The sequence below is a fragment of the Nyctibius grandis genome, chromosome 3 (assembly GCF_013368605.1).
Source record: "Nyctibius grandis isolate bNycGra1 chromosome 3, bNycGra1.pri, whole genome shotgun sequence".
Lineage (NCBI taxonomy): Eukaryota > Metazoa > Chordata > Aves > Nyctibiiformes > Nyctibiidae > Nyctibius > Nyctibius grandis.
Genome location: NC_090660.1, coordinates 33,717,089 through 33,730,753, shown reverse-complemented (window position 1 = coordinate 33,730,753; position 13,665 = coordinate 33,717,089). Strand labels below are relative to the sequence as shown.

The following is a 13,665-nucleotide window of genomic DNA, read 5'->3' as shown; positions in this document are numbered from 1 at the left end:
TAATCTTTCTCCCCATATTGCCTTTACATATTTTTATTTTTGACGGTTATGAAAAATCTGTTTTCAAAATGCGGTCTTTTTTTAACAGACTGACACATTTTGACATTGCATTGTGACAAAGAGAGTTGGACTTGTGGAAGATAAGTTTTTAGCCGTTTAACTAGGAAGATGTAAATCAGCTCTGAGAGGGTGCATTTTGTATAAAAATTGATTCTGATATTTTGCCAAACTGATATTAAAAAAAGAAGCCGGGGGGGAGGGGACACCGAAGAAGACAACATTCTAGCAGATGAGACACAAAGTTGTCCACATGGTTCTGAAAGTCAAGATAAATCATTTTACACTTGTATGAAATGCAAACAAACCTTACCCTAAGCATCTGCCAGCATCCCAGACTGTCACCTGCGGTTCAACCTGACTTTGTAATTCACTGCAGATTGTGTTGCACATGCTTTGTGTGCTGTCCTTTAGCCTGATGGTATCAGGTGCATAGCGCAAGGGCATGAAGAAAGTTGGCATGTTCTGGAAACTTGTGCATATATGTCTGTGATTTCTCTGTGATGCCTGGCACCTTAATGTGTCATTTTAAGGGTCTGGACATGTTTTGTTTTTTTTTTTAGACATGGTGACTTTAGTATATCCACTTACAAAGATACGTGTAATGCGCATGTGCTGAAGCTTGTGGCTGTTCATGGATGTCATTGGATTTATACCAATGTTGAAATATCTTCTAATAATTTTATGTTTTATAGCTTTTTAGCTGTATTTCTGGATATTGAGAATCTGGTGGAAGACAGAATCTTAAGTGGAATATTATCTGGAATATTAAGTGGAAAATGTATCGGCTTGTGTGGTTATGAGCTGAAGTTTGCTTTTTTGAACATATACCTACTTGCTTTGCTGATCACATTTGTTTAGAAAGGAATGTTTAGCAGCCTAAGTTTCTTTCATTTGTGGCTAAATAGCTTCAGATTTCAGCAAAACAATTTTTCATCCTTCACAGGACACACAGTGACAGAAATTAAACAAATTATGCATTGGAAGGATTTGTAGCAAGTGTATTTTCACTACATTGAATTGAGGCTGACTTGTCAATGCTAACAGCTCTGAATCTAAGAAGATATGTTTCTCTTCTTTTTAACAAGTTTCCTCAGTTCTGATTCACGAGGTCCACAGGATATGTGCTTGCTGGTTACTGCAATGACTTCAGTGTCCAGATTGATAGGAGAGAACAAAAATGATTTATGTGTGCCTTCCAAACACTGATTTATACACTTCCATCTTCTCATTAGCAGCAGGCAGCTTGCTGCCTGCTCCCACCTCCTGAGTTGTTCTGTCATGGCTCTGCCTTCTTTTCCTTTGTCCCACCATTCAGAAAAGGTGGTGTCTACCCTCTCCTGTGAAGAGAGGTTATTTTTGCTAATTCTGTTGACATGCTACTTTTTTAAAAAAACATGAATTTATTTGAAGCACAGTCACTTAAACAAAAGAGATGATACAAGCACGGAGATGTAAATCAAGTTAGCTCGTCTTCCCTTTTCTGCATGTATTGCTGTGATGGAAAAAAAAATCATTGCATCCATTTCCCTTCATACTATGACTGTCGTCTTTGTTCTACCGGGAACACTTCCTCAGATGGACATGAGTGATTTTGGGTAGCAGTAATAGACAAAGGTTTTGTTAAGCATGAAGAGTAGTGTGACTTTGGAAAATCTGAAGAGTGAAACATGGAAATGGGAGAAATTATTTAGAGGAAATACATTGACTTTTAAATGACCAGAGGTGATTCAAAAGCTTCTATTCTCAAAGCATTGAGGAACCACATCTATCATAAAATCTTGAAAAAGTATGAATGATTCATCAATCTCTGAGTTGCTTCAGTATTATATATACATTGTTAAATTCATAGGTCTGTATTCCACTGCTCTATATGCGCCAAGGTAGTTTATTCACTTTTGGAGAACTCAGTCTGTGATCTCAAACTGGCTGAACATTGAGGGAGGTGGTAGTAGTAGGTGATATTGATATTAGCAGTTAGGCTTGGTTTGACTGCATCTGATTCTTTATATTTCCAAGAATTAACAGACATGTTCATGTTTAACTGGAATGCATGTATTCCTAATCCATGTTTTCTAACCTATTAATGATTTGAGTAAAAAGTTCATATTCCTAAACATCAAAGTAAAATATTTGACTGTTCATAAAAAAAGTAATCAACTTCACAATTTTTGCCATTTTCATTCAGTATCCATCTGATTTTCAAGTGAAAAATGAGTTTTGAATATTGCTTCACACACAAGAAGTATAACAAAAACTAAAGAAGATTCTTGGAAACTCTCTCTGGTTGGGAACCCTCTTTGTCCTCAGTGTAGTGCACAGGGCTTGAGTTAATACCCGCACTTGTTTCTTACTTAGAAATTCATAGTGAATCTAAGCCTCTCGGCCTGTTTCGGAAAACTTTTCTCCTGGAGGCTTCCACTTTTCCAGTTCCCTTGCTTGGATGGTTGTTCTTCAGCTTTTCTGTTGGGAAAGAGGTTGGACGCCATAGGAGGTGCAAAGTGAACATAAATCAGTTGTAGCTGGAAAGCAAGGTTGCGCTCCTAGCTGTAGAGACAGAGCGATACTTTACATCACATGACCGTACCTCAGTGAGGACAAGAAGTAACTAGTTAAACTTGTAGGAAGGGAAATTATAGTTAAGGTACAAGGAAAAAAAATTCTAATGATAAGGGTAGCTTAAGCAATAAAACAGCATAATTGCAGATGGTGTGGACCTGTATCACAGGAAGGTTTTAGTAAACTCTGCAGGAACAGGCTGGTCATGCTACTGTAGTGCTGGGAGATAAAGTAGATGACTTTGTAAAGGAGGTGGCCTCCTTGCACCTAGCATTGCTAGGTTTTCTGATCAACAAACTGTGCTAAACGAGAGGGATGTAGATGCCGCGGTGAGGGACGTCAGGGGCACAGGAGAGAACATTCTCAGGCATTTCTAATTCTGACTGTGTAAGTTCTGGTGTCCACCAAATGGGTTCTGACCACAAGATCTGGAATTGCTAGCTAGATACTAAAATAGACTTATACAAGCATAAGATAGAATTGTAGTTGTACAGACTTCAAAGTATAACTGAAAACTTTTACAGTAAGACCTTGAAAGCCTCTTTGCCAGACATACAAAATCAATGTGGTACTGCCTGTACGAGTTACTGCTGTGGAAATGAAATAGTTGCTTCTCTTTTAATATTGTGATGGGTGGCCAGATCATTTCTCACCAATAGCAAAAGGCAATGAGATAATAAAGCAACATAAAGTAAATTGCATAAAAATGCATTTATTTTTTTTAGTTCAGAGCAAGAAAAGGTTAACTTTTCCTTTCTGACTGCTGACTGTATGCAAGTACCATAATCCCAAGTGCTTCAGGGAGTACATAAACCAAACTGTATTCAGTGTGCTGATTAAAACGGAAAATAAGGAAAATCTGAGTAGTCACAATTTGGTTTGGTTTGTTTTGTTTTGTTTTGTTTTTTAAACTATGTCTCTAAGCAGTCTCATGACCACAGTATTATGCTTTGGTTTTGAAGCAGGAGCTTGGATTAATTCAGTTTTGGTGTTGTCAAATTTAGTGCTAGTATAAGGAATTTCAGTATCATGTCAAGAAAAGCAGCCTCCAACTTTAATTTGTGCAGTAGGCCTGACATAACCTGTCTGGCATTTTAAATGGCCAATTGTAATCAGTTCTGGTGTCATTCAGCAAATCAATAAGAGTTTGCATTAATGGAGTTTAAATGCCCAACAGGCATTAATATTCTTGCTGTCACTGGGTAGATGGATTTATCTGCCTGCTCTAAATCTTACCTTTCGTATTTACCCATGGTACACTTGCAAAAAAAAATATTTCCTTTATGATACTTTTACTCTTATTTTTTGTCTCTGTTTTGGAGAAAATAAAACCCTTTTTTGCTGATACATCTGGTACTTTGAGTGCTTAAAAACAGCTCAATTGATTACCTTTGATTTAAAAATTTCTCAGAAGGAAATTGCATAACAAGACTGGGAGCTTAAATATGTGAGTTTTGGCAAAGAGCTGCGGAAGAAAAGGCCTGGCTGTAGCAACCTCACAAGAAAAGAACTTGACATTTTGAAAAATTTTTATTGACCGATGTAGACAGGGAACGGGAAGTCAGATCACTCTCACAGGCAAGCTGCAGTCTCTTCCTTGCTGACCTTTAAATGCCACTTAGTGTCATCAGAAAATCAAGGAAATGCTAATAACAGGGCTTTGGGTAGGAGAGTATATATGAGGGATATCTTTGAAAAGAAACATAAGCTGACTTCCATTTTTATACGCATCTATTTTTGTAAAATGGAATTCTCACAGCAGTACAGTTATATTTTTAATAGATAATCTTACATTATTTTATTGATATTAAAATTAAAATTTTCAGAAGTATCCATAAGATATCAGAGCTTCTGTTCATCCTTGAAAAGGGAGTAGTTTGCAAAAGATGTTTTATAATTGCATTCTAGGCTGATGACCTTGGAACACAGACTGGCCTCTGCTTTAGGCTCTTAATCCAGCTTGTGTTGAGTTCAGCAGGCTATGGACTTTGGTAGTCTTGTGGAAAGTTGACTTCTCAATGTCTTTGAAAATGGGACTGCTGTGCCTAAGTCACCAGGTTACTCTGAGCCTTCATACTTCTGTGTTTTTAACAGCTCCTCTTTGCCCTTCCAAAAAGTCTTTGAAAGCTAATTTTCAACTAGAAGAACTAGTAGGAAAAAATCCTAAAGATTAAACTGCTTATCCCCAAAGAAACATCTTGTACATTAAAAAAAAAGGAAGTTCTTTAGGTTTCAGAAGTTTAATGAGAGCAGAAAAAAATAGCTGGCAAGTGTAACATGAAACAATGGATCTGTGAAACCTGACGGCACCATATGTAGATTCTGCAGCTGATTCTTGCCTCCTTCCAACATCTACTTCATGGAATTGAAATGGACTTTAGTCCGTGTTGTGAACCATGGTTGTGATTCAGTATATATTCAAGACCCTTGCTCATATAGAGTCTAACTTGTCTGCTGACCTATGCTGGTGTATCTGTGTTCGTGGTGGGCTTGCTTTGGCTTAATTCAGGAAAAAAAAAAAGAAACTATTTCTTTTCTCTTGCTAGTCTGCCTTACTTAATTTTTGTTTGAACTGCAAGCAAAGTGCTCTAACACCAGTGGTCTACCAAGACTATGATTTTACAAGTTGGAAAACTATCACTTACATTGCTGCAATTTGGTAATTCCACTGAAATCAATCCATTGATAACAAATTAAAACAAGAAGAAATGAGGGATGGTAAATGGCATGTACATATCAGGTCCCTGCAAGTTTGCGTAATGAATGTTGTATGCTCTTAATAGTTGCTTTGCTAACTTGCCTGAAACCAGTACTCCAAATCCATTGATTTGGAAGAGGCTTGCACTGCATCTAACACAATATAAAATATAAAAGCTGTGTAAGGCGTTGTCCTCTCCAGATCAGGTTTACAACAAAAGACGAGTCATGCCAAAAACACTTGTGTCAGTGGTTTGTGTCCAACGTTTTTTTTTTCTCTTAAAGCTAATGAAAAGGACTCTACACATGGGAGAGCTTGAAGGTCTGCTTCCGGTTAGACAAAGCTCTCCTTGCTGAATGATGGGGCTTTCAAAACTACTTTGAAGTTGTCCTCATTCCATTCCCCTGGAAGCCATAGCGAGATTTTGTTTTAGGGGAAGAGTCTTAACATGAGCATTCTTGAAATGCTCACTCAGTAAATAATGGACTTGATATAAAGGTTGGACTTAGAAAAGAAAACAAACAGATTTATTACAAGGTTTTTATTTTTTTCTTTCATTAAAGTGTTTTTATTATGAAACTATTTATAGTGTCATGTATTACATTTTTTTCCTGTACTATCGTTTAGAAAATCAAGCTTTAAACAAAAACAGCTTTAAAATGTTTAGTTGTTTCATCACTATATTCCTTCACAGTCATCTGTTGCCTCGAAAAGAATTCTGAGAGCTCTTTAGCCACAAGACCTTGAGGTAGAATTGAATAGGATATTAATCTAAAACTGGATACACCCTGTCTTCTTATCGGTACTCTGTACTAGTAACGCTGGGAGGGAAGTCTTAGGAGTTTTTTATTGTTTATATGTATCTGAAACCTCTTAACAAAACTTCTCAACCTTGTTATTCAGCAAGGAAAATCAAAGAATTAAAATAGTTGCAAAAGCATACCCATGGAATACACTTAAAAATTCTTTTGTTCAGTCATTTTATAAATATGTGAAAAGAGGAGACTACTTTATATTTCACCCTGTGAACTCTGACATTTCCTTAGGAGTAAACAAACTTTATTTGATAGAACCAAGTACAATATGCACTGAGAATTACTTAAAACTTGTAGGTTACAGATGAGATCATTATTTTTTTCCACTGCTAAAGATATAGGGCCAATAAAAGAGTATATTTCTGTAAGATTACACCTAATCTTTTAAACCCCACCTTCCACTTCGAGCCTTTTTCTTGATCTGCTAGAAAGGTGAAGAAGCTATTGATCCTGTTCAGTTCATAATGAAAAGAGGTGGGAAATCCTGCTTTAATCCTTCAGTAAAACTCTACTCAGTCAGAGAAGACCAGTAGCATGCCCCTGTTTGTACTAAATATACGATTTCAAGGGTTAAGTCTGCTGTGCAGCGTGCAACATAAAAGTTGATAGTTTCAAGTCAGTGATAGTTATCACATGGGTAGTAAATGCAGGACAAGACACAAATCAGTTTGCTATCTCCATTTAGCATTTTCAGTTGCTTTCACAGAAATCTATAGAACATCAAACTTTACCAGGCAGTCAGGAACCTGCATTACATACATATTTTTGCATTGCTGTATTTTTTAGCTCTTTATGCTTCATCAGTGCTTCCTCAACAGTCCGAAAATTAAATGATTTGTCTTTTTGAGCTTGCTGTCCATGTTTTAATTTTTACCTAAGATTGCTCTTGGCACTTGTGGAAAGGAATTATCATGCCATGTCACGAGTTAAATTCCACTGCAAGTTACACTCCTACGGAAATCCAAATATCCATCACAACAACGAGGCAGCCATACAATTGAGGCAAAGCATTTTCCAGCACTTTCCAGATTGGGGAGCTTAGGTTCAAAGAACTACCTTTTATTTGGAAAGTGAAGGGATTGTGGTGGCCTTTAGTTTCTGCCAGTGTGTATTCTGCGGTCTTGGACAAAATTCCGCCTGAGAGCTTTATGTCCTCAATGGGTGAGTTTTGCAAGTGTGGTAGTATATTCTGTTGTGATAAAAACAGCATTATCAACCATGGTCATCAGTCTGTGCTTCCAGAATAGGTATCCTGCTCCAGCTCACAGTGGATTGGTATCAGTGGTGATTTCATAGAAGCCATTTCTGAGAAGAAGTGACCGTCTCATAACTTAATTAAAAAGTAAAATCTTCAATTTAATATGGAAACTTCTCAATTAAAAATAGCAAAAGGTGACTCACAGTTTTTGAGGGAAAAGTTTTTGCAAGACCTTTATTGGCAGATTCAGGAAATTAATTATGTTGAATTTAAGTGTGAAAGCTAAATTTAAAATGTACATTTTCAAGCAATCGTGTTTCCTAGTCTTCCCTATTTGTAGGTTTACTGCTATATGACTGCATATATTTCTGTTTGTATATTAATATAGAAATATATTAAGGCCTTGATCTGAAATCAGTGAAAATTTTTCCATTGGTTTTATTAAGTTTTCAATGAGAATGAAGTAATTTTTAACATTAAGGAATTATTGAAATAGTTTCTGCTTCTCCTTTTGTCTGGGCCTGTCAAAATCCAGAGTGGTGCCTGTCAGTAGGACCTCTTTTTGACCAGGTTAAATGGTTGTTTTCAGTAGATTGTAAATGATTATGCTTGATTGTGCATGGAAATCGGAACCAGTTTGATGGTAGCAGAGTTTCTCTTGCATAAATCTACAGAGAAGACTCAGGTAAATCAGCAGACTGATAATAAAATAGACAAGCCTGGGACACAGACAGCATGTGATTAATACAGTGTTCTCATTTAAGATTAAATCTTCCTTTCAGAAATGTGTATTACTTGTGATTTAAATACAACTGCAAATGCATTTGGATAACTGTAATTATGTGTCTTGATGGAACTTATATTTTAAATAGCAAGCAGCATTAGTGTTCCCATCAATAGTACTGTTAAATTGCAGTAGGTGCTTGTTGTGCCTCCTGACTTATTAATATTGCCTGTAAGCTTTGTTCCAGTTGACCTTTAGGAGTTTCCAAAAGTTACAGTTTGCAATTCAGCAAGTTTGGCAGAGGAACATACATGATTATTCATATCATTGTTTAAACGGTAACCAGATGTGTCTTGTTTTTCTTCTTTCTTTCCCATTGTTTTAAAAAGTGATGTTAATCCAAGATGTTAATCCATTTACAGGGTTTTTCCACAGCACCAAATTCCCCTTCGGTGAATTCTCATTCCAGTAGCCTGGGTCCATCACTGTCTCTTGGTAACATCTCAGGGATGACAGCAAACCCAGAAGTGAAAAAGCGCAGAGCACCTCCTCCACCAGTTGTGACACCTGCGTTGCAGAACATGGAGATGAGTGGACAGGAAAAGACAGCAGCACAGGTAACAGTGACACCACAGAATGGGCTTCTTTGCTTGATGTGCTGGCTAGCATCTGTTCATTCATCAGAGCTAAAGTCGTTCACAGGTATTTTGGCTAGCCATTAACTACAGCTCACCAAAACTCTTGATCTGACAAAATAAAATTATCAAAAGTCTTGAGTTTTCTATACATATTTACTGAGCTTTCTTGAGATTGCCCCAAGCTTTTCTCCCATGTCAAGAATCTTGCTAGATTCAGAAAAATTTGGTGAGGCATTATGCTAAAAGAAGGAGGGTGAAGAAGAGTAAGGCCAGAAAATCTGGAAATTGTATAAGGTGACTAGGTATCCTTATTGGCCAGGGCAGTCCTGGAAATGGCGTGACAGTTCTAATGACTGACGAAAATCTTCAGCGTGCTGTTTTTGCCCAGATACTTGTCAGGCTGTCGCCTACATCCCTATTTCCAGTGCTGCCGTGGGATACCAGAAGATGACTGCTCTGCTTTCCTGAGTTGTGACCTTTTAATAGCAGTGCCTCTGTTTTTGCTTTTTAAAAAAGGTCACTGTTCCGCAATACAGTTATCAAGAATTAAACAGAAATGGGGGGAAACCTTTCTGGGGACCTAACTCCTTTGAAAATAATAGAGTTAAGGGAAAAAGGAAATTGGTTCTTGTTTTATAGTGACATTCAGGTATGTATGTTACTAAACATGTGCAAGCACATTAAGACTTCTGGCTCCACCATCAACAAGAAGTATTACATTCTAAATGTAAGCGATAAAAGTCAGTGTGTAAAGCTATATATGGATGCCAAATAAGAATGAAAAAACCCAATACCTTCAAGGTTGTCTGATGTGGACTGACTCTTCTCTGCTTAGGGCTTGTCACCTCTACAGAAGACTGATCTTTGGAAAGCGAACTGTATTAGGGCAAAATGGAGTCAGGAAGGAATCTCTGAGTTCAGTATAGTGGAGGAGGAGGAATCTAGTGCTCAGTCTCACTCGCTGTGCCTCTTTTGTTTATCTGCATAAAGACATATGTTAAGTGCCTTCTTCAGTGAAGCATTGTGTAAGCAAAGCTGATGCACACTCTTGGTAAAGGATTGTGGAATCTTATTTTCCTATTCTTAGGATATCTAAAAGGGTGATTGCTGGAACGTAGTGGTGTTTCATCTTTCAAAACTGGAATAGGTGCCTTTGAAATAGCACTCATTTATAGCAACATTTTCTTGCAACGTTTAGTGCACTTTCTTTTTTAAAATTTCCTTTTGAAATGCCTACTGTAAATATTTTGATGAGGTTTCTTAATGAGGTGACCCCCAAAGTTAAACACTTAATGTGTTTAAGATAAATAGATCTTTGCATACAAAAATACTATGGCATTATAACTCTTAAGTTTATACAAGTGTAGGAATCATAGACTATATTATTCTGCCATTCTCTTAGGCTTATCTCCGTGCAGTGTGGCACTGAGATTTTAAATTGTGTTGCACAAAGCCACTGAAAATCTAAACTCTCTTTAAACATGTTAACATTTCTATTTTCAGCATTGTTGCAAATAGATTAAAGTGCTGGCTTTCTGAAGCCATTGGGAGAAAAGTATTATTTTATTATTGCAAGTAGCATACAGTGCAGTGTCAACTTCGAATTCTCTTAGTCTAAAGGAAAAGCTATTTTGAAGAAGGAAACAGATGAAGGTTGCATCAGAAGATTTTCCATGGCGAAGTTAATTTTGGGCAATAGAAATGTCTTCTGTTGCTCACAAAGGCAATGAAGAGCACAGCAGAATATGAGCACAGTTGCTAGAGTCTGGCTGCATTTGTTGGTTATAGGACATCTTTCTGAAAATGGTTGCATACGTCAAAATATTAAACAGTTATGGTGTGCTTCTGAAGATCCCAGGCTGAAAGTTGCTCACAGGCTGCCCTGTAGTTCGAACAAGAACGCGTGGAGTACAGTTGAAATGAAGCACAAGTTCCATGAAGCAAAGAAAAACCGAGGGAAGAGATTAATTATTCAGTATTATGTGGCAAGGTAGCAACCAGGGATATTGTTTATAAGAAAACCCAAACAGTTCTCTTTTATCTATGTGCAGGACTATCCAGTTTGCTGTGAAAATAGAGTAAAAAGTCTCAGGGTGTAAGTTTATTTCTTTAGTTTATGGGAAAGAATTAGCACTGGTCTGTTTTTTCAGGGAAGGACGTCAATTCCTTATTAATGGACTTCCTTCCATAAAAAGATAAGATGTTTGTTTAGAAAACTTTATTTACGTGCAACTGTTACTAACAGGAAGATCCTGCAAAAGGGAACAGTTTATTTTCCAGTGAAGCTAGCACATTAATAGAAAGTGAAAAAGGTGGTATTCTGAACTTTGAGAAGGTTTTTTCTTTTTCAACTGTCTGGTTCCATAAAGTTGTGTAGAAAAAAGAATACTGTAGCTGTTATGAATACCTGTAGTGTGACTTTCCAACCCATTAAGCCCGTTATTTTTAATCCATTGTTAAGCTCCAGGGCATTCAGTTTTCTTTAGAGTGCAGGTGATTCTTCAGGAATATATATCTCATCTCCCTGCCTCGTGGTTGCAATCAGAAATTTCCATGTGTATGAAGACTGGAGTGTTTTAATTTATGCTTTAGATTTAGATTTTCTCCACTTGCTTTTCTGAATAGGTGAATTACTGCAATATAATTTTACCATGTTGCAGCTTTTGTTTCTGTGGGGCTTACAGTAATTTACCTCCTTGAGGGTAAGGCCCTTGCAGTAACTTTAATTACTTTTTAGTGCAGCATCATTGTTTTTTCATGTCTATTTAAAGGCAGTGTTCCGTCTGTAACTGTTTTAAATCTCCTCTAGAAAACACTCATTTCTGTTCAGAGCACAATTGAGCAATGTTTCAGAGTGTGCTGAACATGCATTAAGTACTTTGCAAAGGAATGCAGAGTCAAAGAAAGGAGTCTACAGATTTCTTCCCTGGAGACTTCCCCCCTGTTTCTTTAAACACCTTCCAAGTGATGATATTTAGAATAATGAGAAGTCACTTGAAAAAAATATTCTTCAAAAGACCAGGGTATTGTAACATTTCCAGTGTGAATCCAAAGGTTGGATGCTTTAGAAGCAAGAAGGTCCTCTCCTTTCTTAAGTTGCAACACGGAGCCCACACCATCCAGAGAGTAGAGAACAGTGCAGGGGGTGAGCAAAAACTGAACCCCCTTTGCAAACAATCTCTATTCTCTGTCACAGCACTGTAGATGATGTGCTAGCAGAATTTGGGACCACCTTATAGTAGGCATAGTGTAAACTGAGTACCCACCCCAAAAAGCATGCACCATATAGACAAAATATATAAGAGAAAACCTGTATGATTATGCCATTGTAGATAGAGAACACAGAGAAAAGCCACACCTGAAGTCTGACAGAATCAAACGCATCTCCTCAGAGGCTTATTCAGTGACCTCTCTTTAAAGAAACAGAAGTGTGTTTGGGTCATTTCTTGGAAGAAACTGTAGAATTGAGTATTTGAGTCTTTTGGAGGTCAACAGTATTGTGCACTGGCGAATTAGTTTATGGGAATAATTACTTTTTTTTGGTTTTTTTTAGCACTATATGGGGAAATACAGAAACTGGAGTGAGGGGGGATGATAGAGAAGACCTCAGGGACTTTCTGTAAGAGCCTTTTCTATGAAATGGAGTGGTATATTCAGAATAAAATCATGAGGCTTTTTGGAGACATCATCAGAATGAGAATAAGTGCTTTTCAGTGCCTCCATGAGTATAATAGCTCTGATTGTCAACTCCAGAAGCCAGAAATGCAACTTGTAGACTGTGATAAAAGAGCCGTGTGCTACTTAAGCTGCTGCCATTTCAGAACAGAAGCACTTTCCTATAATATGTAGATGTAACAGGACACGTCTGGGATTTGTTACTAGCCAGTCAAATTCCTGTACTTAATAGAAGAATAGGGCGATGTAACAGATACAATATTCTAACATTTGTTTCGTAGGTTTTAATCTTAGTTGTTTTATGGCAAGACAGTGGGATTGAATAAGAATTGTATCGTTGCTTTTAGTGCAGATGAGGAATTGGCCTCACACTTTCAGAAGGTTCCATTATAAAACAACACAATTTTCAGGTTTATTTCCATGTTTTTGTAGTTTCTTGGAGGTTGCTGTAGACAAACTAACATACGTGACATACTGTGGGTTTTGCCCTGCTTCTTATATTCCTTTTAGATCTCAAACTTGAGTTGCTGAGGACAGCTGTTGACTCCCCATTCTTGGTCAAGACCATACCTTTAAAGCAGACTACTTGCCGCCAGTGTTTTATCAAGGCTGATGTTTTCTCACCAAGAATAACTTATTCATTGAAGTTGCTTACTCACATGAATAAAAAGGAATATTGCATCCAAAGAGAGTCACAGGCTTACTCAGATCATTGCTGGCAGGTTTCTTTCTCCCTACGTCCAGTTTATTTTTGACCAATTTATGCCTGAAGAAGCTGAGATTTAAGAGAATCATTTTAACATGAACAAATATAAATGAGACTTTAATATCTTTCCTGGAGAAAATAAGGTTACACAAAAAAATTGCCACATTTCTTGTTTATATAGAGAAGATACATTCAGTATTTGCTGTACATTTTATTAAATGGAAGGAAATTAAAAATGTGGAAAAGCAGAGGAAATCTTATTTTTGCTATCTTAATTGGTGAGTTCTAATACTGACCACCACATAGGGTTTTTCTTCTTCTTCTGTTTTTTTTTCCTTCTCAAGTGTTTCTGTACTCCTTTTGGAGATAGCAGCCTCCTGCGACTTATGTTCCCCTGTTCCAGTGCATATTGCACTTGAAAGAGTTATAATTCTGCTGGCAATTATCGATAGGAATGCCGTGGAGCTGGCAGGACACTGGGTTAGGCATCCTAGCCATTTAATAGCATTTTCATGCCTTTGGTAAGAATGCCTTTCGTAGAGGAGAATTTGTGTTACCATACTCTTCACTGTCCTTTTATATATAAACCAATATA

General features: G+C 37.2%; 1 protein-coding gene across 6 annotated transcripts in view; it reads left to right on the top strand.

The window, feature by feature from the left end:
- Positions 1-13,665, top strand: part of COBL (cordon-bleu WH2 repeat protein) — a 166,593-nt gene that overhangs the window by 80,865 nt on the left and 72,063 nt on the right. For all 6 annotated transcript variants that reach the window (XM_068397272.1, XM_068397271.1, XM_068397274.1 and 3 more), the window contains one exon: positions 8,474-8,668. In XM_068397272.1, the coding sequence (XP_068253373.1) occupies positions 8,474-8,668 (195 nt within the window). The remainder of the gene's footprint in view (positions 1-8,473; positions 8,669-13,665) is intronic.